Here is a 23842-nt window from a genome sequence, read left to right on the forward strand (position 1 = left end):
CAATGAGCTGATTTGATCCCCACCTGAGGTAAATGTGATATCCCCATTTCTACAGTTACAGAAAATGACACACAAGGAGAGAGCAACTTGCTTGACTTCTCAAGCCTACAGTTTCAGGATTAGACTTGGAATCCAGGTTGTGTGGCTCCTAGTTTTCCCCACACTTACAGACGGAAACTGAGTTCTTCTTAACTTGACATTCAAGGTTATTTATTCTCTAGACTCAACCACCTTACCTCCCTTTCTTGCCTCTCTGTCTCCTGCTTATAACTGAACCATCTTTTTTGGGGGTGGTGGGGGTGGTACTAGGGTTTGAACTCAGGGCCTCACACTTGCTAGGCAAGTGCTCTACTACTTGAGCCACTCCACCAGCCCTTGAATCATCTTTTATAGATCAGTATAAATATCTTCCCAACTTTTCTTTTATGGTTTCAATTCTTCCCCCATCTTGTGTGGCCCACACTTTACTGTCCTTAAATGGTTGTCCTCTTATGTGCACCAACTGTGCATTCATTCTGCTCAAGTTCTTAACATACAAAATTGATCATCTTCACAGCATTCTGGCAATGTGAGAAGCAATTATTTACTTCAAGTCACAGATGAGAAAATAGGCTCAAAGTAAAGTAACTTAACCATGATTTTCCAGCAAGTAAAGAGGCTAGCTCAAATGCCATCTCCTCTCAAAAGCCTTCCATGGTTACCTTGGCTGAAGTGATCTCTCTTGTCTTGGAATCCTGTAGCAGTATTCCTCTAGATTCAACTTAGTATTGGAGATATTGGGTTATTTTCTCATGGGCTTTTATTTTATATCCCCATCTGTGTCCCCAGGGCCCAGCATCAACTTTGCAGGGTGTAAATTCTTAATAAATGTTAGGCTGGTGACACATAAGAGGAAAAGCTCTGGACCTGGGTAAGATACTAGGGGTTCTTGTATGTTTCTGTTATGACACTGACCTCTGTAACTTTGCACAATGGTAAGTTCTACAGGTTAGAGACCCTGTCTCTTTTGCTCCTCCTTTATCCCTGAGGCTGATTGCTGCAAGGGTGGAGGTGCAGACTTCTCCATATGGAACCTCATTTCCTCATCTGCATTTTGAAAGGATTGAATGAAGTGATCTGACAATCATTCTCCATTCAAATAGTACCTGGTTTTATGAGTCTGAATGACTGCTTCTGTCCATACAGACCTCACGCCCAGCATGAGCCTGAGCTACACAGTTTCAGCTCAGGGAGACTAAAGAACATACTATCATTTCTACTTTTTCCCTTGAAATTGTCAAACTGAAGACTAACTGAGGAGCCTTGCCCCAAAACACTATCAGATGTCCTAATAGCACCATCTCCAGAAATCCTACTATCTCATCTTCTCTCTCTCTTTCCATCTCTTCTCCATCTCTTTCTCCCTCTCTTTCCTTCTGCTGTATCTCCCTTTCCCTTTCCCCCCTTCTTCTCTCTCCACATGTGTATATATGTGCAGTGTACTCACACCCCATGCCAGGATAGTTTCATTTGAAACACTTTCTTTGGGTTTTACATTTTAGCAGCTTTTTGTCATAGGAAGAGTCAATAGTGATTTGTAAGAGAGAAACTATTATCTTTTAGAAATACTCAAGTCCCCATTGTTGTTCATTGGGTGACAATGAACAACCCATTGGATGTGTTTTATAGGCATGAAGGTCATTCTTGTAAAAACAGAACCCCAACCAAAGATTATGTCTTGGCCATCAGGAAAGGCTTTTTATATCACTATGGGGTTGTTAACCAAGACCACTTCTTTTTCCTGGGCATTTCCTTTGTACCCCATACCCTGCTTAAGTCTTTTCTTTTTAAAAATTAAATCTTTACCCACCTTATGCTCGCAGGAATATGATTCAAGCATATCAGTAATATCAAGCATGTCCCATTCACTGAGTGTCCAGTGTGCCAGGCAGAGTTTTAAGAGTAGTGTGACTTATTGCTCTCATCTCCACAACTCTTGTTGCAGAGGAAAAGCCTGAGCTCAGCAAGTTTGAGGCCTTGCTCATCTCTCCTACCCCTGTCAGGGGAGAGCTTAGGGGCCCACCCAGGTCTTTCTGATACTAGAGACCCACTTCTGATCAGCTGGAAAGATTTAGCACTTATGTACATTCTGAAATAGTTACTCATTTATAAGCCTCCTTCTCAGCTTTACTAACAAGTTGTCAGGAGAGATGCCTGGCCTGGGAGAGGTGTGAGAGCATGTTTAACACATACACATATGTACACACACACACACACATACCTTCATATTCACACACCCTCATGCTCATACATTAAAACCCTTGGATACTGGATTTAATCAGCTCCTGGCCATACATTGGGCAGCATGCTAGAGAATACACTGAAGATACAGAGTGGCATCCTTTGTATAAGAAACAGAAATCCCCAAAGCCTCAAGTCAATCTCAGAACACAGACTGTTTTGCCACAAGAAGCCATTTCCAGAGTGGGCTCAAATTTCTACCCCTGGAGCCCACCTGTTAGAACTTTTACTTTTGACATCTCTAGTGAGAGATCTGAGGAGTACAGTTTGAAATCTGTGCAGAAACGAATTAAAACAAAACTCTCTTAAGTTCTCTGAAGTTGAGCTTACACAATGAGAAAGTGAGGACCAAAAACATCCCTTTGTATTTGTGTAGCATTTTAGAGTTTAGGGCACACTTCAGTATATGTTTTGAGCATATTGAAGCACTGGCAAGATGCCAGAGGCCTGTTTCCCACTCTGACTCTTCCTCTGACTCATGCCTTGGGCAAGCCTCTCCCATTTTCTGGGTTTGAGTTTCCTCATCTGTGAAATCAGAGAGTTGGACCAGTTGGTCATTGAGGTCCATCATATTTCATCATTCTATGATTTGATACTGTCAAGAAGGTGATAAATGTTACTCATTGCTCTTTCCTTGTCTGACTTTCCCTGGCCTATTTTGGGTCAGGTTGTGGAGAGCTCCATGCCTTTCTAGCACAGGCCTTTCCTTCAGAAGAGCTATCATCCCAGAAACCCACTACATTTTGCTAGGAAGATTCTTGGCTTAGAAAGATCTCAGTTACTGAGGGATTCATGTGCCACTTAAGTTCAGACCAGATGACAATGTAGGGTCCATTGCAGTTCCAAGATTCTAGAATTTCATAAAAAGCTTCCCTTTAAGATGAACTGGGAGAAACCCCTAAGCAGATTCATTGGATGCCATTTCAAGACTTTGTGTGACAGTGCTTTTAGCAAACACCCTTGATTCTAGAGGCAGTCCTGCTCTGCTGCTTTTAAGATCCTTGAATGCAGGACAGAATAGGCCTTGGGTTGTTTGCTTTTCCTTTTTAACTGGTCTGGCCTTAATTATTTTCTAGAATTTGAGGTTTTGGGCTTTTTGAGCATTTTGACTCATAACCAACTTTGTTCTCTTGATATGCATTTTAGAAGACAAATCTGACCTTGAAAACAGTGTGATGCAGAAGAAAATAAAAATCCCCAAACTTTCTCTCAGTCACATAGAAGAAGATGGGGAGGTTAAAGATTATGGGGAAGAAGATTTACAGCTTAGACACATCAAGGTAACAAAATGTTTGCTTTTCTTGGAAGTATGTGGGAGCATTTTCATATTTCTCACAGCCAGTTTGGCCTCCTTCCCCATATAAATGTCCCCTGGTGTCATAGGCCATGATTTTTTCAGAGTGGAAGAAGAGATTTGAGTACAGCAAGTGTGCATTTGCCTTGTAGACCTACTTTCCAGGAAAGCCCTTATTTATGTTGTTCCACCAAGCACTGCATAGTCTATGCAGTGTTATCTCTGCTGGGGGTTTGGAACGATGTGTTTGTCCCTGGCCTACCACTCTGGAGAAGTCACTGCTGAGCTCCAGGAACATGAAGCAGATATTGGTCTTAGGCAGTAGTTTAGAAACAGTCAGTATCAGATTGCCTAAATCGCTAAGAGTGGACTCACTGGGAATAGAAGTGAGGTTCACAGTGGGCATCTGTGGGCCTCTGGATTGGATGGAGTTTGCATTTCCTTGCTGTGTGCCCCAGTTGGTTCCTTCAGCCTTCACTTTGAAAACCTGTTGGAAGTAATTATTCAGCAAGCTAGACATTTTTCTTCCCATCCAGTGGTATCCCAGAGGAAGAGAGAGGGAAGAGAAGGAAGAATGATGACTTCTGCCTTGACCATTATCTTGTTTGGGACACAAAGTCAAGGATGTTCCAAAGGCATAGTCCAAAAGATGCATTTGAATTCAATGCATGGCCATGACATTCATTGCACTCCTGCTATGGGTCTTGTCCAGTGGTGGTTCCTTGGGTCATGGAAATTAGCCAGATGTGGTCCCTGTGTCCAGGGGTCTCACAGCATGGTGATGCAGATAGATGTCTAGTGATCATTATAATTTTAGCCAATAAATTCATCTATACTAGGAGCACTTTATCCCAGCAGATAAAACAACATAGGATTTTGTCATCTTACTCAATCTTAGAGTCATGGTTTTGTTTTTCTTTAGATTCTTGAAATTTAGTGAAAGGTTAAGGCAGGCCTAACCTGACATAGTTAAGTTGTCCAGAATATTGTATCCTCAGTTGTCTGTATCTCCCACAAGTGCCCTCAGGAGAGTTCCTAGCCCTCCAGCCCCAGATGAAGAATTCAGTTGATCCTATAACTCCTGCCAGCCTCAGTGGAAGTTTTTTAAACACTTGAGTTGAAATTTCCTTGGGCAGCTAAATCCCTAGCCCCTGGGTATTTTGGGGTAATTCTCTTCTATTGAACTTTCTTCTCTGTGTGCATCATCTTGCTGAAGGAGAGGCTGGGTAGCAGATGTGGGGGAAGGAACTGGGTGCTGAAAGCTGGGTTCCAGATTCTGATCTGACTCATGGTGTATATAACTCACAATGTGCTCCTGAGTATGGTCCTTTCCCTCTCTGGGCCTCAGTTTCTTTACCTGTAAATTGAGAGAAACTGAAAGTACCTTCCAATGCTAGCATTCTTTGAAGCTTTCAGTCTAGTAAACATTTATCAAACTCTTGCCAAGTGCCAGGTCTGAGTGAGTAGGCAGTGGAGAACCAGAAGAAAATAAGACGTGTTCATTGCCCTGGATTAGAGTGGATCACAGTTTTTAACATCCCTCCCAACTAAAACATTTTTTAAAAGGTTACATGATGGAATGCCTTTTTTTTTAATGTAATATTTTTGTTGTTGAAGAGATTTGAGTAGGACCCCCCTGGGAGGGCTTAGGCTGTTCTGATTTCTCTTTGATTCTCTGCAAATAAATCTTGGGCAACCCCATGAACAATTGACTACTCAGGCAGTATGGGGATAGGGGACTGGGGAATTTGGAAGGGTGGCCATGATATATGCACTCAAGAGATAGAGTGGTAGAGCTGGAAAACCTGAGTCCTGGTTCTGCCAGCAACGGATTTGGGCAAACCCCTTTCACACTCTGGACCTCTGTTCCTCCATTTGTAAAATGAAAGGCTTTTACAAAGTGTTTATACAGGTTTCTCCAAGCACTGATGTTCTGTGGTTCTGTGATTCTAGGATTGTCTGGGGAAATATTGAGCTGCAGACCAAGAAAGTCCCAGCTGCCCTTGCCTGAACTGATTCTCGTTGTCCTACACAGAGACCTGAGGGGCGGAAGCCAAGCGAAGTGGCGCACAAGAGCATCGAAGCAGTGGTGGCCCGGCTAGAGAAGCAGAACGGCCTGAGCCTGGGCCACAGCACTTGTCCGGAAGAGGTCTTCGTGGAGGCCTCACCAGGCACAGAGGACATGGACAGTCTAGAGGACGCTGTTGTGCCCCGGGCTTTGTACGAGGAGCTGCTGCGCAACTACCAGCAGCAGCAGGAGGAGATGCGCCACCTCCAGCAGGAGCTGGAGCGGACTCGGAGGCAGCTGGTGCAGCAGGCCAAGAAGCTCAAGGAGTATGGGGCGCTCGTGTCTGAGATGAAGGAGCTCCGTGACCTCAACCGGAGACTCCAGGATGTGCTGCTCCTTAGGCTTGGCAGCGGTGAGTGCTCCAGCATGCCACCTGCCACTCCACATGGGTGGAGGTATTTGTGTAATTCCCCTTCATGGAGGGCTAGGGGGAGAAGCAGCAAGTGCCCTCGAGTCTAGGGAAGGACAGAGAATTGGCTTAGCAGTTACTCCAAGGAAGAGCTGCTCTCCTGTCCTAGTGAATCTGATAGGAGCTCATAGATGAGCATCCAGTAGATTGTGATGGGAACCTTGGTAAATGTGGCTCAGAGAACAAGAGCTGGCCAAATACTTGTTTCTGCTCTTTTATGCTTTCATTCAGAAAGAGTCAGCACCAGGGAGTGTAGGTTACCTCTCCAAAGGTATCTCAGGACAATAAAAAGAACTGGACATGATTCAGAAAACCTGTATTGCTGCAAATCAGAAAGTGGTAAATGCCACAGGAGGGAAGCCATTAAGATGATCCAAGCATTCAGAACATGTACAGGTTATCTATAACTGAAGGTTTGAGGGAGACTTCAGGAAGGAGCTGGGCCTCGAAGGATGGCAGTATTTCAAGGCACCTGAGGAAGCGAAGGGCAGCACTCATAAGTACGGGAAGACACCTGAAGCGAACTGAGAAGGATACCACAAATTTGCTTTAAAGGCAGATGATAGAAGTTCATGAAAACTGTACCAACTTGGGAAATCAGGATTTATGTGGGCAGGAATGGAAAGTATTAAAAACCTTTTGGGGGCTAGAGGGTATGATAGAATGTTTGCCTAGCATATGCGAGGCCCTAGGTTTAATTCTACCAGGAAACCAAACAAACAAACAAAAAACTAACAACAACTTTTGAGCAGGGAGGAACATAGCTTGGGGAGGAGATCATTGTAAAGATATATAAAACTCCTTTGGTTTGCTCATAGAAAAATTTAATAGGCTCTTATATTACACCTGATTTTAACCAGGCTTTTATGTTTTCTTGACTAAAGTGGTTTAGAAGCAGGAATGAGGGGAAATCTGAAAGGTAGCAGCCTTGTCAATAAGGAGCAATGACAGAAAATCTCCTACAAAACATAAGAATTCAGCCCTGCGAAAGGCAGAGATGTTCAGAATTGAGGAGACCTCTTCACCACAAGTTCACAGCCTCCATGAAAATTGAGGATAATAGTTCACCCTTTATCAGTCAAAGGGGAGTAATCTAGGCTAGAAACACAGGTACTTGTCTCCAAAATTTAAATCAAATACTTCACTCAAGAAGGAAGGCTTCTGTTATCTAGATAATACATTTATGTGCAAAGGTCTATCCCCTTTTGATTTGTTTAGATAAATGTGCTTTCATCTCACCTTACTTAGATTTGCAGGTGCCTTTTACTTCTTAAAAGTTCATGCCCTAGATAGTGTCTCAAAAGATCAAGGAGTCTACTAAGGAGTCCTTTTCCCTCCATTGTCACAGAGGAACACCACATCACTTGGTTCATGGGCTGGTAATTTTCCCACTCCCCAATTCTGTCTTCCCCTTGGCCATGGCCTCAAATCATAGTCTATACAGGTTCACAGTGACACTAAAGGTTGTATGTAGTTTGCAACTTCAGAAGTTTTGTGAGTTCTCCATTCAGGTAAAATTTCAAAAAGGAACCAAAAATGCAAAAATTTTAAAGCCATGTTAGTGTTGGAGTGGAGGATGGAAAGAGAACTGAAATTTTCAGGGAGAGAAATGCTCTTGACCATCAAGTGAATAATTTTTATTTTTATCATGCTGAGGTTGCTCTGTGCTTTGTGAACTTCTTAGGGAGGGGAAGCACACTAACAGCAAAAACACTCCACACCATTAATTTAACTTCCCCAGAAACTACCTGTTTTGCATGTCCATGAACTGAGTTTCAACTCAAGAAACTACTCCTGACCTCGGGCCGTAAGACACTCTGTGTTTTGTATCAGTATATGCCTCTTTTCATCTTAAAACACTTAGAAAAACTTGACCACATCCATAGTTTCAGTATCTTGACCTTCTAGGCTCTCCCATCCCATAGGCCTCAAATGCCATAGTGAGGGCCAGTGGCTAGCTCTTCTCTCACCTGTGTCATGGTTGTCATCACAGTGAGTGGACTCAAGCCAGGTACAGTACCCTTTGCTCTCTGTGCAGTAGGCACCCTGGAAATCACACCCATTGTCTCCAACCTGTGAAATCTTAAAGTCTATAAATTAATTCTTGTTAATTGGAGAATGGTAATGTGCCAAGTTCTAAGACAAATCCACAAAGGTGTTAATGATAAAACAGTCTCTACCCATAAGAGGAGGCTGAGTGTTTTTGTGGAAAGAGTAGTCATTGGAACCAGGCTGGCCTGGATTCAAATCCCAACTTCTCTACTTCCTAACTCTATGGCTTTTTGAACCTTCTTTCTTTCTTCCTTTTTTACATCCTTCCCCTGCATTTTAGTCTTCCAAAAATACTTCCTGGTCTCCTGCAGTGTGCCAGGCATTTTACCTAGTGGTGAGTGAGAGTTCAGTATTAGAATACATTCCTTTCCCTCTGTCCTTGAGGAGCTCAAAGTTTGATGAGGGAGACATACTGAAACAATCAATGGCAGCATAGTGCCTAAATGCCACCACAGGGACAAAAGTATAGAGGACTATGGGAGAGCAGAAGAAGGACACCTACCAAATTCTGGGGCGACAGGGAAGAAAGACTTCCTGAAGGAAAAGGTGTCTAACCTGAAGCCTGAAGAGTGAATTTTTTTTATCTAGGCAGGAGTAAGTGGCTGGGAAAAGTGAGGAGCAATCTAGATAGCCAACATCCCCTTCATCCTTGGTGTTCTCATCTAGTTTGGTTGGCTCTCCTAACCAGTAATTGGCTAAATAACCTGGGGTAGATTAGCTTCTTTGCCTTTCAGGATCTTCCTCCACAATAGAAGATTAAAGGGGTTGTATTTTGTTGATTTGTTTATTCAATTAGCTAAACTCTACCAAATACTTTCTAAGCTCAGGAACTTGAGGCAATACAAAAAAACCCAACCAACCTAACAAATAAACAAACAAAAACCCAAAACATTGGGAAGCAAGAAGAGGGTGAGAATTGGGGTAAATGTGCAAATATGTAATTAAAATGCAGGATAACCATTTGTGGAGTTGGTGCTCTCTTGGGGAGCATGGGAAAATAGTTCCTACTATAAAAGCTTATGATCTATAAATACCACCAAAAACAAGGCAGAGAACAACCAGAAAGTGAGAAAGATTCTTACCTAACTCTTGGCTCCATATTGTCCTCTAATGCATACATTTGGGCCTGGGCTTGATATGGGGCCTGGGCTTTGTTATTCTCTGCCCTTCAGCCTAGCTTGAACATTGCTCTTGGAGGAAGGCCTCATCTACTCTCTTCACCCAGGGGCCCAATTCAAGGGCCTTTTCCAACTTGGGTATTGGATCATTCATACCCTAACAGACAGATTCAGAAACCAGGTTGGCCAATAGGTTAGGAGATGGCCAGTTTTAAAAGGAACTCTCCTGGCATGGAAGAATCTTTGCGGACTCCCCCAAGCAATGGGTCCTATAAGTGATAAATGAGAAGGGTTGGAAAGCAGTAGCCTGAGAAAGAAGATCCAGAGACATGAGAAGCACATGCCTAAGCCACCAGGAGCTGTAATGGTGCACCTCATGGAGGTTGCAGGCAAGAGGTGGAGCCACACATAGATGGTAGAAAAACTGTTTCACAAGGAACTGGATGGTTCACTTCTTTACTTGTGCATTTACTTATTCTTCTTTCATTCTCTAAAAATTATGAGATGTATTTAGCAGGAAAGATTCTCTATAGCATGAAGTCCTAGAGCTGTGAAAGATCTTAGAGAACATAGGCTGATACCTTCATTTTGCCAGTGAGGAAACAAGCCCAAAAAGTGTCACTAGCCTGTTCCCAGTGTTTCTCTGGTCCACTGTTCTCTCAGGACCCTCATCCCATATGATCTTCTTTAGCCCTTAGGCTTCTTTGTAACCAACGTGAGGGTGACTCAACAGCCTTCAAAAAGGACAACTGTCCTTATAAAACAGAAGTTTCTTTTTCAATTATCTTAGCTTTGGAAACAACCCTTTCTGATGGAGCAGAACCTTACCCTCTTCCCCTAACAGTCATTTCTTTCAGGACCTGTGACAGAGTCAAAATTAACTGACGAAGCCTAGGTAGAGTCTAGCCCTATGACCAGCATACCATAAGTGTTCAATAAATACCAGTCCCTCTTCTTTTTTTCCTTTTCCTAACCTACACTCCTCCAAAGAAGTAAATGTCAAGGATCCAACAGTGTGAAGACATTCTAATCTATAAGGTGCATGCAGGCTTATTTGTGTGTATGTTCATTCATTCTTTTCTTCAACAAATACTTATTGAGAGTATGCTTTGGGCCAAGACAGGGTTAGATGCTAGAAATATGGAAATAAATTAGAAACAGTCCTCCTTTTACAAACATTCACAAGCTAGTGGGCTAGTGTTTTTTAACCTGGTGGGTGGCAGTCTCAGCGTATGCCCAGAAAGTGAGGAGAAGCCACTAGTAGAGACCCAGTAGAAAGGGCAAGCTCCAGTGTGTGAGAATGGAGTAAATTAGGGTCTTTCTTCATTTCTCCTCAGTTAAATTTCCTCTTTTTAGCAGTCAAAGACCAAGACTCAGGAATCATCCTCATTATTTTTTTAAACACTAAGTACCCCTTATATAGTGTCATTAGTTTTTGGCATGAGTAGGTAACATAAATTCAAGTAAGGCTCTTAAAGGGCTGTGAGGAAATGTAAAGGGAAGTAGACATAATCCTTGCCTTCAGGATGCACACAGGCCTAATAGGAACATAAATATGGACACAGCTTGACACCAGGCAGAATAAAATCAGCACTGTAATTGCAGGAAGGAGGCGGATGATGATTTCAGATTTTGTGTGTACTTTGTCAAGGAATGTAGGCAGAAATGATGGATTCTGACCAGAAGAGTCATAGATAATAAGAATAATAACAGTAATTTACATGTGCTTGGCACTTTATAGGTTTCAAAGCACCTTGACATTTTTCTCTCATTGGACTATTCCAATAGCCTTATTGCAAGGCCAGGTAAGGATTATTATCTTCATTTGAGAAAAGAGAGAGTGAAAAGAAGAGATAATGTCCCTGTTGGCTAGATCATAAGCTGGCTGAAATGTTTGATGGTGAAAGCCGTTGTGGCCTGTATATCTTTGGCTCTCCAGCGCTGGATTGCTAACACCTCTGTAACCCTCTGAGTTTATGCCTTGAGTTCTGTCCAAGGTCTGTTAAAATACCAGCTTTGATCTTTAAAATCCTTTGTGGACCAAGCTGGCTTCTTTAAACCCAAGTCTCTGATGGAGCCTTAGAAAAGGCAGCTAATGTCAGCCAAATGCTTCCTGCTGATTTCTCCCTGTACTGGAGGCAACCTGGACTTTGGCAAAAGATATTACTAGAGTTTGAATCTCAGCTTTATTAATTCATTACCTGTGTAACTTCAAGAAAATGATTTAACCTTTTTCAGTCTGGGTATTTCAAAGCCTACCACATCTAGGAAGGAGAGCCAGCTCAGTAAGTAAGCATCTACCTGGGCCCTGGGGTCAGAAATACTGAAGATTTAAACCCTGACTCTTCCATGTTCTAATTTAGTTGCCTTAGGTAAGTGACTTAACTTACTTAATTTCTCATCAATAAAACAGAGTCAATGATGCTACCAACCATTACAGTACCATCATTCTTAAGAGGATTAAATAAGCAAATGCAGTAAAAATCTCTACCTGGAAGCTGGTACATAGTTGCTCAGTAGATCCTACATTGATATGTAGGGTCATTTGAGGATGTATATGCAGTGCTTGGCACTGTATCATAGCCACTTGTTATCCTATAACAGAACATAAATGTTGTCTAGCGCATCTTAATCTTTGGTTACCCTCTAATGACTCCTGGAGATTTCCTACTTCCCCTCATGAAGTATGAAGTATGAGGAAATATGATTTCCTCAAAAATCATATTTGAGTAGTTTAGTTTACAACTGTGTCTGGTCTGTAGTTTTGAGAATTCTTCTCTACCCTCCCTTCCCCAATTTTCTACCTTTCCAACTCTAATTCTCCACTACCCTTCTTCACCCTATCCGTTCTTTCATATATCACCCAGTTATGGCTCAATTTCCTCTATGCAAGGGCTCTCCTTCTGAGACTTGTTTATCCTTTTCCATTTCTTTCAGCCCTCAGTTCATTCTCATCAGTCAGCAGGAACACTAAAAAGAAAAAACTTGGGCTTTGAGAGATGGCTGAAGAGGATGGGCAAGAGACACATTGTTCAGTCAGGTTTTCATATCCCCATTGTACAGGTGAGGCACAAAAAGCTCAGTTTGCCTGCTACCACAGAGTTAGTTTAGCAGTTCCAAAATCTACCAAGACTTGTACTGTCTCCACTTGAACGGCTAGAAGAGACCTAGTAGTGAGAACTGGAATCATTTATCTGAAAGATACTGGTCATCTTCCATTTTGAAGGGCTCTTTTGCACTGTTGACCAAATCAGAATTAGCCACAGTCCATCCCAGATTATTTTCAAAGTTAATTTCAGAGTAGTTAAACAATTTAAGACCCTCCCTCCCCTTTCTTCCTAGAGTCCATTTGCCTGGAGACAATGGGGTGGGGCTGAGGGACATCTATCACTATCCCTTTGTTAAACTGTTCAGGTAGCTAGACCACCCGGTGGGGAGTTTCTGGACTTTGCTTTCCTTATAGCCTTGTGATAGGCTTGTTTTCTGCTGGATTTGTCAGTCAGAAAATGTAAGTGGGAAAGGGTTCATTATAGGCAACTAGCTGGCCTCTTCACACATCTGCCTTGAGTGAGATACTATGAGCTTTTCATACATAAAACTAACAGCAATAGATAGGGTCATCCATCAGATGAAACATGCTCAGAGATATGAGGTAACTTGCCTAAGGCCAAACATCCAGGAAATGGTAGAACAAAGTTTTAGACTAAGGCCTATCTTGCTTTTCCATATGTCAGGCGGCCTGATTAGACTCAGTCTGTGTGCTTCTGCAGCACTGTCCCCTCCTCTGCCTGCCCTCATGATTAGACCTGCTTCATGAACTGTGGTGGGTTATGAACAGTAGGACCCATGAGAGGTTAGATACATGTTTCCTGCTTAATTTAAAAGCCCACCATTTCTTCAGTTTCTGCCTTTCCAGACTACAAGGCCTCAAAATGCCAACCAGAAAATTTCTAGAGTTTTCTTAGAAAACTCTATTTAGAGAGAACCCAATTCAATCTTTGATTCCTACAGTATACCTAGGAAAAGTAAAGCCCAGAGAGGAGAATGAACATGTGTGCCATGTGTAATCTAAATATATGAGGTTTTACCATCATTGAAGCAGTGGCAAGTTTACATTCAGCTGACAAAGATGGATGAAATCAGTTCAGGCACCAGGAGTCAACAGGGCCCAGAGGCTGGCCATACCCTCCCGTGCTGTACCAAAGGGCTTCCTGAATTTGGGAGGTAAATCTTAGAGACCCAGAGTTCACCTAGTCCAGCCTCATGGACAGAGCAGGAAAACTTGTATAGCCTCACTACTAGGAGATCACCTGACTTCCTGTAACATTCCTTTAAAGAAAGGAACTCACTCATTGTCTTCCAGTACACCCATCTCCTTGTTGGACATCTCTGACCATAGGGAGGAAATGTTCTTGTGCAGGGAAACACTTACTGGATTCTTTCTCTGTTCCAGGCCCTTAGCTGGGCACAGGAAAATGAAGTAGATAAGAGCCTGTCGCTGTCTTAAAGAAATCACAGTCTTATCAGCAGACAATTGGAATGCAGTGTGAGTCTTACTTTGCTTCTGGGCCCTCTATATTGGGAAAGGTTACCGCAGAAGGCTCCTTACATGGCTGAAGTAGGGGTGTTGTAGATGGTTATAGAAGACCATAAATTAAGGAATTTAGTTCAACTTATCTGACTAAACAGGAAGTGAATAGTAAGAGAATCTGAACAAAGATTTGGAGTTGTAAGAGAGGCTAGCTCCTGCAGGGAACTGAAAGCAGTTTCTAGCTGAACTGTACAGTGAAGGGGTAGAAGAGAGAAGTCTGACTGCAGAGGTAGACAGGAGCAGATACACCCTTTTGCAGGTGTTTCCCAGGGGCTTCCCCCTACTGGAGTAAACTGAGGTGTAGTCCTCAGCCCCTTACATGCTGTTTCCCTCTGAGCTAGTCAAATCAATCAAGAACCACTTAGCAAAGATGAATTCTGTATTGTTCCTACTTTGGAAGAGCTTATAGCCTAAAAGAAACATCAATTGAGGCCAGGATCATGGATTGATTTGGTGGGGAGACAGAGGCCACATGGCTAAACTCTGCCTTCCCAGAACTCCTGCCCTGTGGTGCTCATTGCTGCCCACAGCAGCCCCTTAGGAACCTGAGGGCAGCTCTTGTGCTGCCTCCCCAACCACTTATTCTCACCACAATCTTGCAACCCAGCCAATTGTGGTCTAGGACCAAAGGCCATTTCACATGCACCAAGTGTACATGTGGGACCTTCATTGTTTCTCTGGCAGGGCAAACCCATGCTATTCTGTACACATCCTGCCATTTGGATGTTGTCTGGGCCAGATGGTTGGGCAGGAGGGAGTGGAAGAACCACAGGTGAAGAACCAGTCCTGGCTTCCTTGCCCAGCAACTTGCAGAGTATAGGCTCAGAGCTCTGAAATGTGAGATGAGTCCTGATGACACCCCTCTCCCAAAGCCTCCTCACAGGTGCCCCAGGAAGGTTAGGAAGGGTCAAAGATGAGCTGAGGGTCCCACAAAGTGAGCATTAGGTGAGGAGCTTGTGAAATCTCTGGAAAATGCAATTAGCTGAGGAGGTGCAGGGTGATGAAAGAAGCAAGGCTTTGGAGCCTAATGACCAATCTGAGCACTCACCACTGTGTGACTTTTGGCAAATTGTTTTACCTCACTGAGCCTCTGCAGAGAGAATGAGATCTATTTTCCAGGACTGCCATGAGCATTAACTTCTTTCATTCACCACTTACTTAATAAGTGTTTGAGATGTGTGGGGGACATTGTGCTAGGTGCTGGGTATACAGCAATGAATAAGACTGTGGCTACCTGGTCTTCCTCTCCTTGGGTTTATGTTCTAGTCAGAGAGATGTTAAACAAATAATCATATGCAGTGAAGTGAAAAGTGGTACAGTGATAAAAAGAAGAAAAAGAAAAAGGCTTTTGTTATTAGATACTTAACAAAGAAGATATTCAGTAAGAGTCAGTCCTGTCCTTTTCAAATAAGTCTCTTGAAACAGACAGCTACAGTTCCTCAAAGTAGGGGGAAAACTTCGACAGCCTCCTCCTTGCCAAAGACTGTGTCTGGGTCTGCTTCTACTACCTCTTGGGTATTTTTAAAAAATATTTTTGTTAGTATATATTAGTTGCACCAGAGGTTTCATTGTGACATTTTCACATACACTTACAATCTACCTTGGTTAGGTTCACTCACCCCCACCATCATTCTCTCTCATTCCTTCTCCCCTACTTAAAACAATTTCAGTAGGTTTATTGTTCTTTTTTCATACAAGTATCTATCAACCATATTTACCCTTTCTACATTTACCCTTCCCCTTCCACTATTACCCAACTTCTAACTGTTCTAGTTTACCTTCCTGTCTTTCATTTCTTTAGGTGTATATTTATTGTTCCAAGGGGTTTTGCCATGGTATTTCACCCATGAATATTTTGTGCCTTAATCAGATTAATCCCCTCTATTACTCTCCCTTACCCTTTTCCCCTACTCCCTATTATTCAACAGGTGTCAATGTGTTTCATTTTGCTGTCTTCCTACACTGATGCAATGTATTTCAATATTCACTCTCTATCATTCTCAACAGTCCCACCATTACAAACATGTTATTTACAATATGTATGCATTTTATATATATGTATGTGTATATATATATATATATATATATATATATATATATATATATATATATTATAATGTTTGTATTTGTGTATATGGTATATGTTTATCTTTTGGACATTATCTTCCACGAATGAGAGAAAACATGTGTGAAACTTTTCTCTTTCTGAACCTGGCTTCACTTGACACAATGAGCTCCAATTCTATCCATTTACCTACAAAAAACATAATTTCATTCTTCTTCATGCCTGAATACTACTCCATTGTATATATACACCACGCTTTCTTAATCCATTCATAAAGGAATCTGGGCTGATTCTATAGCTTGGGTTTTATGACTAATACTGTAATAAACATGGGTGTACAAGTGTCTCTATTGTATCCTAACTTACATTCTTTAGAATTTATGCCCAGGAGTGGCATCACTGGATCGTATGTTAGTTCTATTTTTAGTTTTTTGAGGAACCTCCATATTACTTTCCATAGTGGTTGTACTAATTCATATTACCAGTGCATAAGGGTTCCTTTGTCCCTGTGTATCCTCACCAGCATATGTTGTTGTTTGTATTCTTGGTGATTTCACCTCTGGAATGAGGTGAAATCTCAATGTAGCTTTGATTTGCATTTTCTTTATGGCCATGGATGTTGAGCATTTCATCATGTATTTATTGATCATTTATACTTCTTCCTTTGAGAATTGTCCTCTCAAGTTCATTTGCCCATTTCTTCTTTATGTTGTTGATTCTTTGGGAGTTTAGTTTTTTAAGCTTCCTATATATTTTGGTTATTAATCCCTTGTCAGATGTATAGCTGGCAAAGATTTTCTCCCATTCTATAAGTTGTCTATTCCTTCTAATGGCTGTTTCTTTGCTGTACAGAAGCTTTTTAGTTTGATGTAGTCCCATTTGTCAATCTTTTCTGTTATTTGCTGATCTATTGAGGTTCTCTTCAGGCTATTATTACCTATGCTTGTATGTTCCAGTATTTTCCCTATTCTTTCCTATAGTAATTTCCCACCTCTTTTATGAGGTTTCACCTGTTGTAGAGGGGACTCTCTGAGGTCCATTTCTGCTCTGCTGCTCTCTCATTCAGATTCCTTGAGGGAGTGGCCCCACCATGGAGGCCTCCATGCTAGAATTGCTTCTCCCGCTTCTACTCAGCAAAGACTGCTCCAGCCCTCATTCACAGAAGGTACTAAGAAAATGGAGGTAGTATAAGGGAATAAGGACCTAAAGAGCCATCACTTGTCCTGTTCATATCCCCAGTCCCCACTCACCCATCAGACCCCAAGCTAGAGCTCAGGCCCTAAACTTCCAGGATCACTTTGTTGGCAGTTGAATCTCCCTCCCTAAACCTGTGCAGCTTATCACACCACTCACTGTGTGATCAGTTATGGAGCCTGTGTTTTGTGCCATCTGCCTTCTCTAAAGATAACTATCCCACCCTAGGACCTCATACCCAACAAGCGCTTGCCCATCCTCCAAGCACCAGCATAGTAGTTTGTGACAACGCTTCTGCAGTCTTCCTAGTCTCCTCCAATGTAGGACCACCTTTGTCTCTCTAACAAAGTCTTCATCCTGACGCTTGTCAGCCACATGGGGTCATGACAGTCTGTTCCCTATCTCTTTTCACTGCTGCTGGACCATGATTGTGAACCACTCAAGACCACCTAGCCAAGTTTGTCACTAGTAGGTACATAGTGGATTCTCACTGAAGGAATGAGACCAGATTTATCTCTGTCCTCATAGTTGCTAAGAAGGAGATACAGGGCACTTGCAAAGCAGGTGCTCTTCTACTTCAGCTACACCTTAAGTGTGTGGCTTAAATAAATAAGTCATATTTATTCTACTAAATTTAGAATGACTGTGTGCCACAGTAGTGCTCATACATAGTTAAGACTTACGACTTGATTCGCATGGCATTTATGAAAAAACTAGAATTGTACCTAATCACCAAAAAACTCCCTATGGCCTTCTAGAAGTAAATAAAAGGATTTAATTTTTTTAAATGTAATATCATGAACCATTCTATTTCAAAAGAAATCAGGAGTGGTAGTATCCAAATATATATGTACTTTGAAGAAACAGGTGATTTCTAAATCTCCTAGAAGTCACACAAGCAGTAACATTGTACAAAGCTTTTCAGAAAGAATTGCACTAGTCTAATTTAAGATAAAATAAGAACAAAGAATTGTATAATTTCATCTCTTTATTGTGCCAACAAACACAAAGCCCCTTACTCTGTGGCTGATCTCCATTTTATGGAAGAAGCCACTAGGGCTTAAAGAGGGAAGCAGAACCAGGATTTATACCTTGTTTTTTACAACACTAAATCCTTTGCTCATCTGTCAAATCATAGCCTTTTGTATATGATGTAACAGTGTTTCATATGCTAAAGTCTGAACTTTTTCATAACCGAGACATATTCTATTTGTCCCTAACTGTCCAGTGCCTCTTTCAGAGCCTAGGTCTTTATGTGCAGTCAGAGAATGCATGGTGCATGGGTTCATGAATGACTGAAGGAAAAGACAAGCACTGCCTTTCATATTCTAAAAGCTTCCTTAACTCAGCTGAAAGGTTTCTCTCTATGGAAGGTGTAGTTTCCCCAAAATAAACTTCAAGTGTGTGTCACTACCAGAATGCAAGTGGATCAAAAGGCCTTTCTTTTTATTTTTACTCTTCCCACAAAGTGAAAAAAGTTCCTTTGTTATACCTAAAATATCTGCTCCAGATCTTACAATGTTGTCTCTTAACGAAAGTACTTATTATTGTGGCTAATTTGGTCACATGTGTTTGAGGAAGAACAATGCCTCAGAAAATTTTAAAAGCAAAACAGCAATCTGAAGCACTTGTTGTAATGAGATGTAAATTGCCAACATTGGGAGTGGAGCTGACTAAAATTTGCAATGAAGTGATTCTTCCCGCCTTAAATTAAAACCACTAGAGGCCCTCCCTCCTCTCCTCAACGAAACCACATGTTTTTTGTTGTTGTTGTTCCTTTTCTTCGTGATTCTGCAAAACTGAACACTGCACTTTATGAACTGATTTATTCCTTCATTTATTTGCTATTTTCCTGCTCTGTTCTGTGCTTGCCTCTTTTCTGGGCTCTTCCAGAGGCACTAACAGTCTGTGACCCTCCTTTGCAGGTAGGAAAGCTGTGGTGGAGAGAGATTAAATGACATTGCTAAGGTCATGCAGTATGAGTCACACCCAGATCTGCTGAAAGGTCCCTTTCAAGATGTGCCTTTGGTTGTTTTTTTTCTCACTGCCCTTCCCTTGCTGAGACCAAGGCACCATGTATCTTCCATACACAGTGACTTGGGGGGAGGGCTGTTGTTAAACCTTTCTGATTGAGTATGTTAGGAAATATTTTTCCTTGAGAGACAGAGATCCCAGTAACATCGGTGTTAGACAAAATTCTATCAGTTCTTGATGAGACCAGCATAAGCATAGGGAAAGGAGGCAAACATGGATTACAAGGTTTGTGCTAGATTAGGGGGAAAAGCAGACCAGCAGGGTTCTGACTCAGAACCCATGGTTTAGCAGAGATAAAAGTAAGAACATAAGTACAATGTGTGGGGAAATGGGTAGTGGGAGGCGAATTTACCACCCACCCACTCTGTGCCAGACTCTGAAATAATAGGTTCCTATATGTGGTTAACTCATTTAAGTTTCTATCCTAACAAATCACTATTGTCCTTCCATTCAGGTGAGGCTTGAAGGTCAGAGCGGTTAAGTAATTATTTAAGTGTAAATTTTTTCTGGAGATAAAATTTGAACCAGATGTTGGGTGAGTCTGGTCCCCAACATAAAAAGAGACAGTGCCTGTGTGCCCTTAACCTCACAGCCTATAGGGGAGACAGAGAAACAAATGAGAGCACTAGATGTATCTGGTAAATTTTGGTGAAGGGTAGGAAAGGTCCAGAGAAAGGCAGTATTCTACTGTCCAGAAAGATCCCAATGCACCTCCAGTAAGTACAAACCTAGTGTTTAAATCCCAGTGATTCTGGCTCTAAATCCCAAGGCAAAGGGTGAAGAAATTACCTAACATCCATTTGGGGGAATAGGGCAGCCTCATGGAGGAGTTGACATTTGAGTCAAGCCTTAAATCACTGGTGAGGTTTGGACAGGTGGACAAAAGGAGCGGCAGAAGCTAAGGCGAGGAGGCAAGAGAGGTGTGATGGTGTATATGTGTGGAAAGGGCTAGGCGAGCCCTTTGAATGAAATAGAGTCTGACCTTTTCCTTTCACTGTCCCTTAGATGTCTCTTAGTAGACAGGATGGACAGAGAGTCCTTTGTCTATAACTATAAATATCTAAACTGGCCATTTTCCTGACTAGATGTTTCTGATCTGTACTTAGTCCTGATTTCTACTTCTTGGGCTACAAGAAAGGTTACAGACATTTACATTTACCCTCACCTCTTCCCCCAAGTATGCGACTCAGCAGCAAAGCTTTATTTCAGAATCTTTGCCCAAGCTCATTAAAGAACCCCCAATTCTCTCTCCCCAGTCATGTCATGAGGAATTTACTTAGAGCCTGATATGTGCAAGGCACTGTCCCAGGCTCCAAGATTGTAAAGGGAATAAAACTTTGCTCTTGAAGAACTTCACAGTCTAATGTTGAAAACATAGATTCCTATTGACAATGTAGAGACCCCTACCCAGGAGCAAGATATCACGAAGGAGATACTTGGATTGTGTCCTAAAGTCTGCTGGGTAGACAGAGGAGGCTAAGACAACAGCACAGAGACCTGGAATAACACAGCCCATGAGGAACCTGAGCAAAGGTGTGAATATTGGAGGGAGCAAGACATGAGTCCTAGAGGTAGAAAAGAGGCTGGTTGCCCTGGGCTTTCAGGAAGCTGTGATGTGGGTCTTAATTTTGAGGGTAATGGGGAGCCTAAGCAAAGAAGGACAAGGTCATGTGACAGAGCTCATTGGCAGTTGCTGTGGAGATAGATGGAAGAGAACCAGACCTATGTCATAGCTGGACTGGATTCCTTCTTTTGTCCAACAGTATTTCCTCATAGGAGCAAAAGGAAGTTTTAGAGGAGGGGCATAATCTTGCCAAAGATGACCCAAGAGCCAGTGACTGCGTAGCCCTCTTCAACCTATTCCTTTTTCCTATTACTGACTATCAGAGCAGAAGAGACTTCAGGCTCCAACTCAGCCTGTGCTGTAGGAGAAACTGAAGTAATTACCTTTTCCTAGATCTGAGAAAAGACCAAATGTTCCACTTGTTTGTTTGTATCTCAAGAATTTCACCTGAGATCACAGTGAAGAGAAACTTTGGCATCTGCTTCTGAAACTTTAGAATTATTCATTCATTGTTGTCATTTTCAAAATTTTCTTAGCAAACATTTGGAGAGCACCTACTCAGTGCCAAGTTCTGAGACAAAGGGAAAAATAAGGCCTAAGCCTAGCCTTGGAATAGGGCACACACTATTGAGAGATGCTATCAGAATCATTATGAGGCTATCACTCCTTCACTCTGCCAATTTCTGCATCTACAGTTCTTTCACCTGTGTTCACACAATCAAAACATGGCAGAGGATGTGACTTGAGATCTCTTTCCCAAGCTGAAGTGAGCTCTTTCATCTGCAATGTTCTGCTTCCCAGTCATCTTGCATTTAGCTTTGAGTAAGAGTCATGCTTAAATCTTTGGGAACTATAGAGATTCTGTCTCGCAGTTGGTAGTTGCCAGCAACTCAGGATTGATATTCTCATTTTAGGAAGCTCTGTCATAAGGAATTTTAGTAAAATTGCCCATAACTTCACTTCTAACCAACCAAAGTCTAAGATGAGTCAACTGAATGTAGAGTTGCAACCAGATTATTGTATAGGAATTTAGTGTATAAAGAGTTTTATACCCAGTTGTCCACATGATTATGATAATAGGCTGGAATCTGAATTCATCAGTTGCCCAAGTTATAAGTACAACTATGGACAGTTCCCTGATCCCAGTCAACTCCTAAATGTTTGCTTAGGAGTATTCCAGCATGCTAAACTCTGTTGGCTTTTGAAGTTGTTCTCCCACAAAAGCTAATCAAGTCATTTGGCCTTATTTACCCATTTTTATCCTATTTCTGTGCCTTTTGGTAATCAAGACATAATAAGTGATTTAGAAAATAGTCCATCATTTTTAAAAGTTAGTGGAGAAAAAAATTCCCCTTAAAAACCATCACCATCTAGTTTCCTTCATCTTCCTTTATCTGTCTAGCTTCCTTTTATTGTTTAAACCTCATGTAATTTGTATTGATTCCGTTAAAATAAAAATCAGAGGAGCTGCTGGATCAGGCAATCAGGGCCTTAGCCTATATTGTGTTTTAATCTCTTGGTTGAAATTCTCCTGTCTAAATACCAGGTCCTAGAGAGGGAGAGACCTTTATAGTCCTAAAACTTTCCAGACCTCCCCTGCCCTCTTCACTATAGGCTATAGAGATGGGTGCTGTATTGCATTAACTGCCAGTCCTCCTCGAAGACAGAACCTCTTTCCTGTGCAGGAAGTTAAGACCCCTAACTTTTCATGTGGACAGCAACGCTCTAGAAGAGCATTCTTCATTCATACTTAATCAGAGTCTAGTTCATTCTTATCTTCCAATTTTCTACCTTTTCCCTTGTGACATTCATACCACATATTATTTTTGAGTCTGGGTTTAAGTGTAGAGCAATAGACAAAAATAAGCTAGCATATTTTTTTGGTGCCACTATGTGCTGATAGATGCATAGTTAAAAATATTTGCCTTTATTTTCTTTGGAGTTCTAGACAGATCTCTTTTCTTAACTGCCTAGGTCCTGCCATTGACTTGGAAAAAGTAAAGTCAGAATGTCTCGAACCCGAGCCGGAGTTACGGAGCACTTTCAGTGAGGAAGCAAATACGTCGTCCTATTACCCCGCTCCTGCACCTGTCATGGACAAGTATATCCTAGACAATGGCAAGGTAGTGTTTTAAGCTCAATATCCATTCCCTGCAAGTGTTTGCTAGTCAGAGTAAAGGTGGAGAGTATGGTGGGAGCTTTTTGAAACACAGCTTGGCTGCATGGCCTCCTGGCCTAGCCCTGAGTGATTATTTGCAGAATTTATATATTACAACTAGTGTAGGTTTATTGGGACTTTTTCTTTCTTCTTCCTGTTATTTTTTAAAAAAGTATTGGGCCAGAGTAACTATAAAACTAAACTGACATTTTAAAATAGCTTATTAGAGAGAACGATTCAGAAAAAGAATTGCCATGATAGTTGGATGAAACTTGTCCTACCTTACTATAAAACTAGATGCCTAAAGTTTATAAGGTGAACTGGAAATGAAATACTCAATTTACAGGTTAAAATTGAATATATATTCATTCACCATTTACAAAGTATATTCCCAGCCTCTGCTAGATACCAGGGACACAGAGGTGAATGAATCACACTCCTTTTCCCTAAGCTGCTTCATGTGCATTTGGTGGTGGTTAGCCCACAATCTTGGGGCCACATATAACTGCTCAGATTTTCTTGAATGACCCTAAAAAACAAAAGCACAGTAATACTTATATTGATACAGGGATGAAAAGTAAAGGGATAGCCTTTAGAATTCTTAAAGTCACATAATGATATATAGGGCAGGGAGGAAACTGTTCTTACCCTTATAACATCCAAGTGAATTCATCTTTGAGGAAGTCTGGCAGAGCCCTTTGTCAAGGCCCTGGTAAAATCCAGTTTTAGTGTTACATTCTATGCCACTACAGTACATATTACAGACATTACCTCTTCTTCTCCCCAAAGAGTCACTCATCTCTGTCAGTTCATTTTTCTTGTCTCCTGCTTCAAAAGGTCTCTGTTTATCTGGTATCATTCCCTGGTGGGTTGATGAGAAAGAAAAGGTTGTTTGATTTGGGTTTGTCCAGCTATATCCCTGCAACTAGCCAACCTGAGCCAAAGCAAATACTGTCAAGCTGAGGAAATGAAACTTGTTAGTCTTCAGGGCTCTTGGATGTGCTGCCATTCCTTG

General features: G+C 41.7%; 2 protein-coding genes across 8 annotated transcripts in view; both read left to right on the forward strand.

Moving 5' to 3' along the window:
* Positions 1-23842, forward strand: part of Agbl4 (AGBL carboxypeptidase 4) — a 1287504-nt gene that overhangs the window by 1047433 nt on the left and 216229 nt on the right. The window lies entirely within an intron of this gene.
* Positions 1-23842, forward strand: part of Bend5 (BEN domain containing 5) — a 49966-nt gene that overhangs the window by 12399 nt on the left and 13725 nt on the right. Inside the window, exons 2-4 of one of the 4 annotated variants that reach the window (XM_020186364.2) lie at positions 3427-3560; positions 5610-5994; positions 22644-22792. In XM_020186364.2, coding sequence (XP_020041953.2) covers positions 3427-3560; positions 5610-5994; positions 22644-22792 — 668 coding nt within the window. Of the gene's footprint in view, positions 1-3424; positions 3561-5527; positions 5995-22643; positions 22793-23842 lie in introns of those variants that run through there. The other 3 variants (XM_020186365.2, XM_074080181.1, XM_074080182.1) reach the window with 3 other exon arrangements.

Source organism: Castor canadensis, chromosome 7 (assembly GCF_047511655.1).
Source record: "Castor canadensis chromosome 7, mCasCan1.hap1v2, whole genome shotgun sequence".
Lineage (NCBI taxonomy): Eukaryota > Metazoa > Chordata > Mammalia > Rodentia > Castoridae > Castor > Castor canadensis.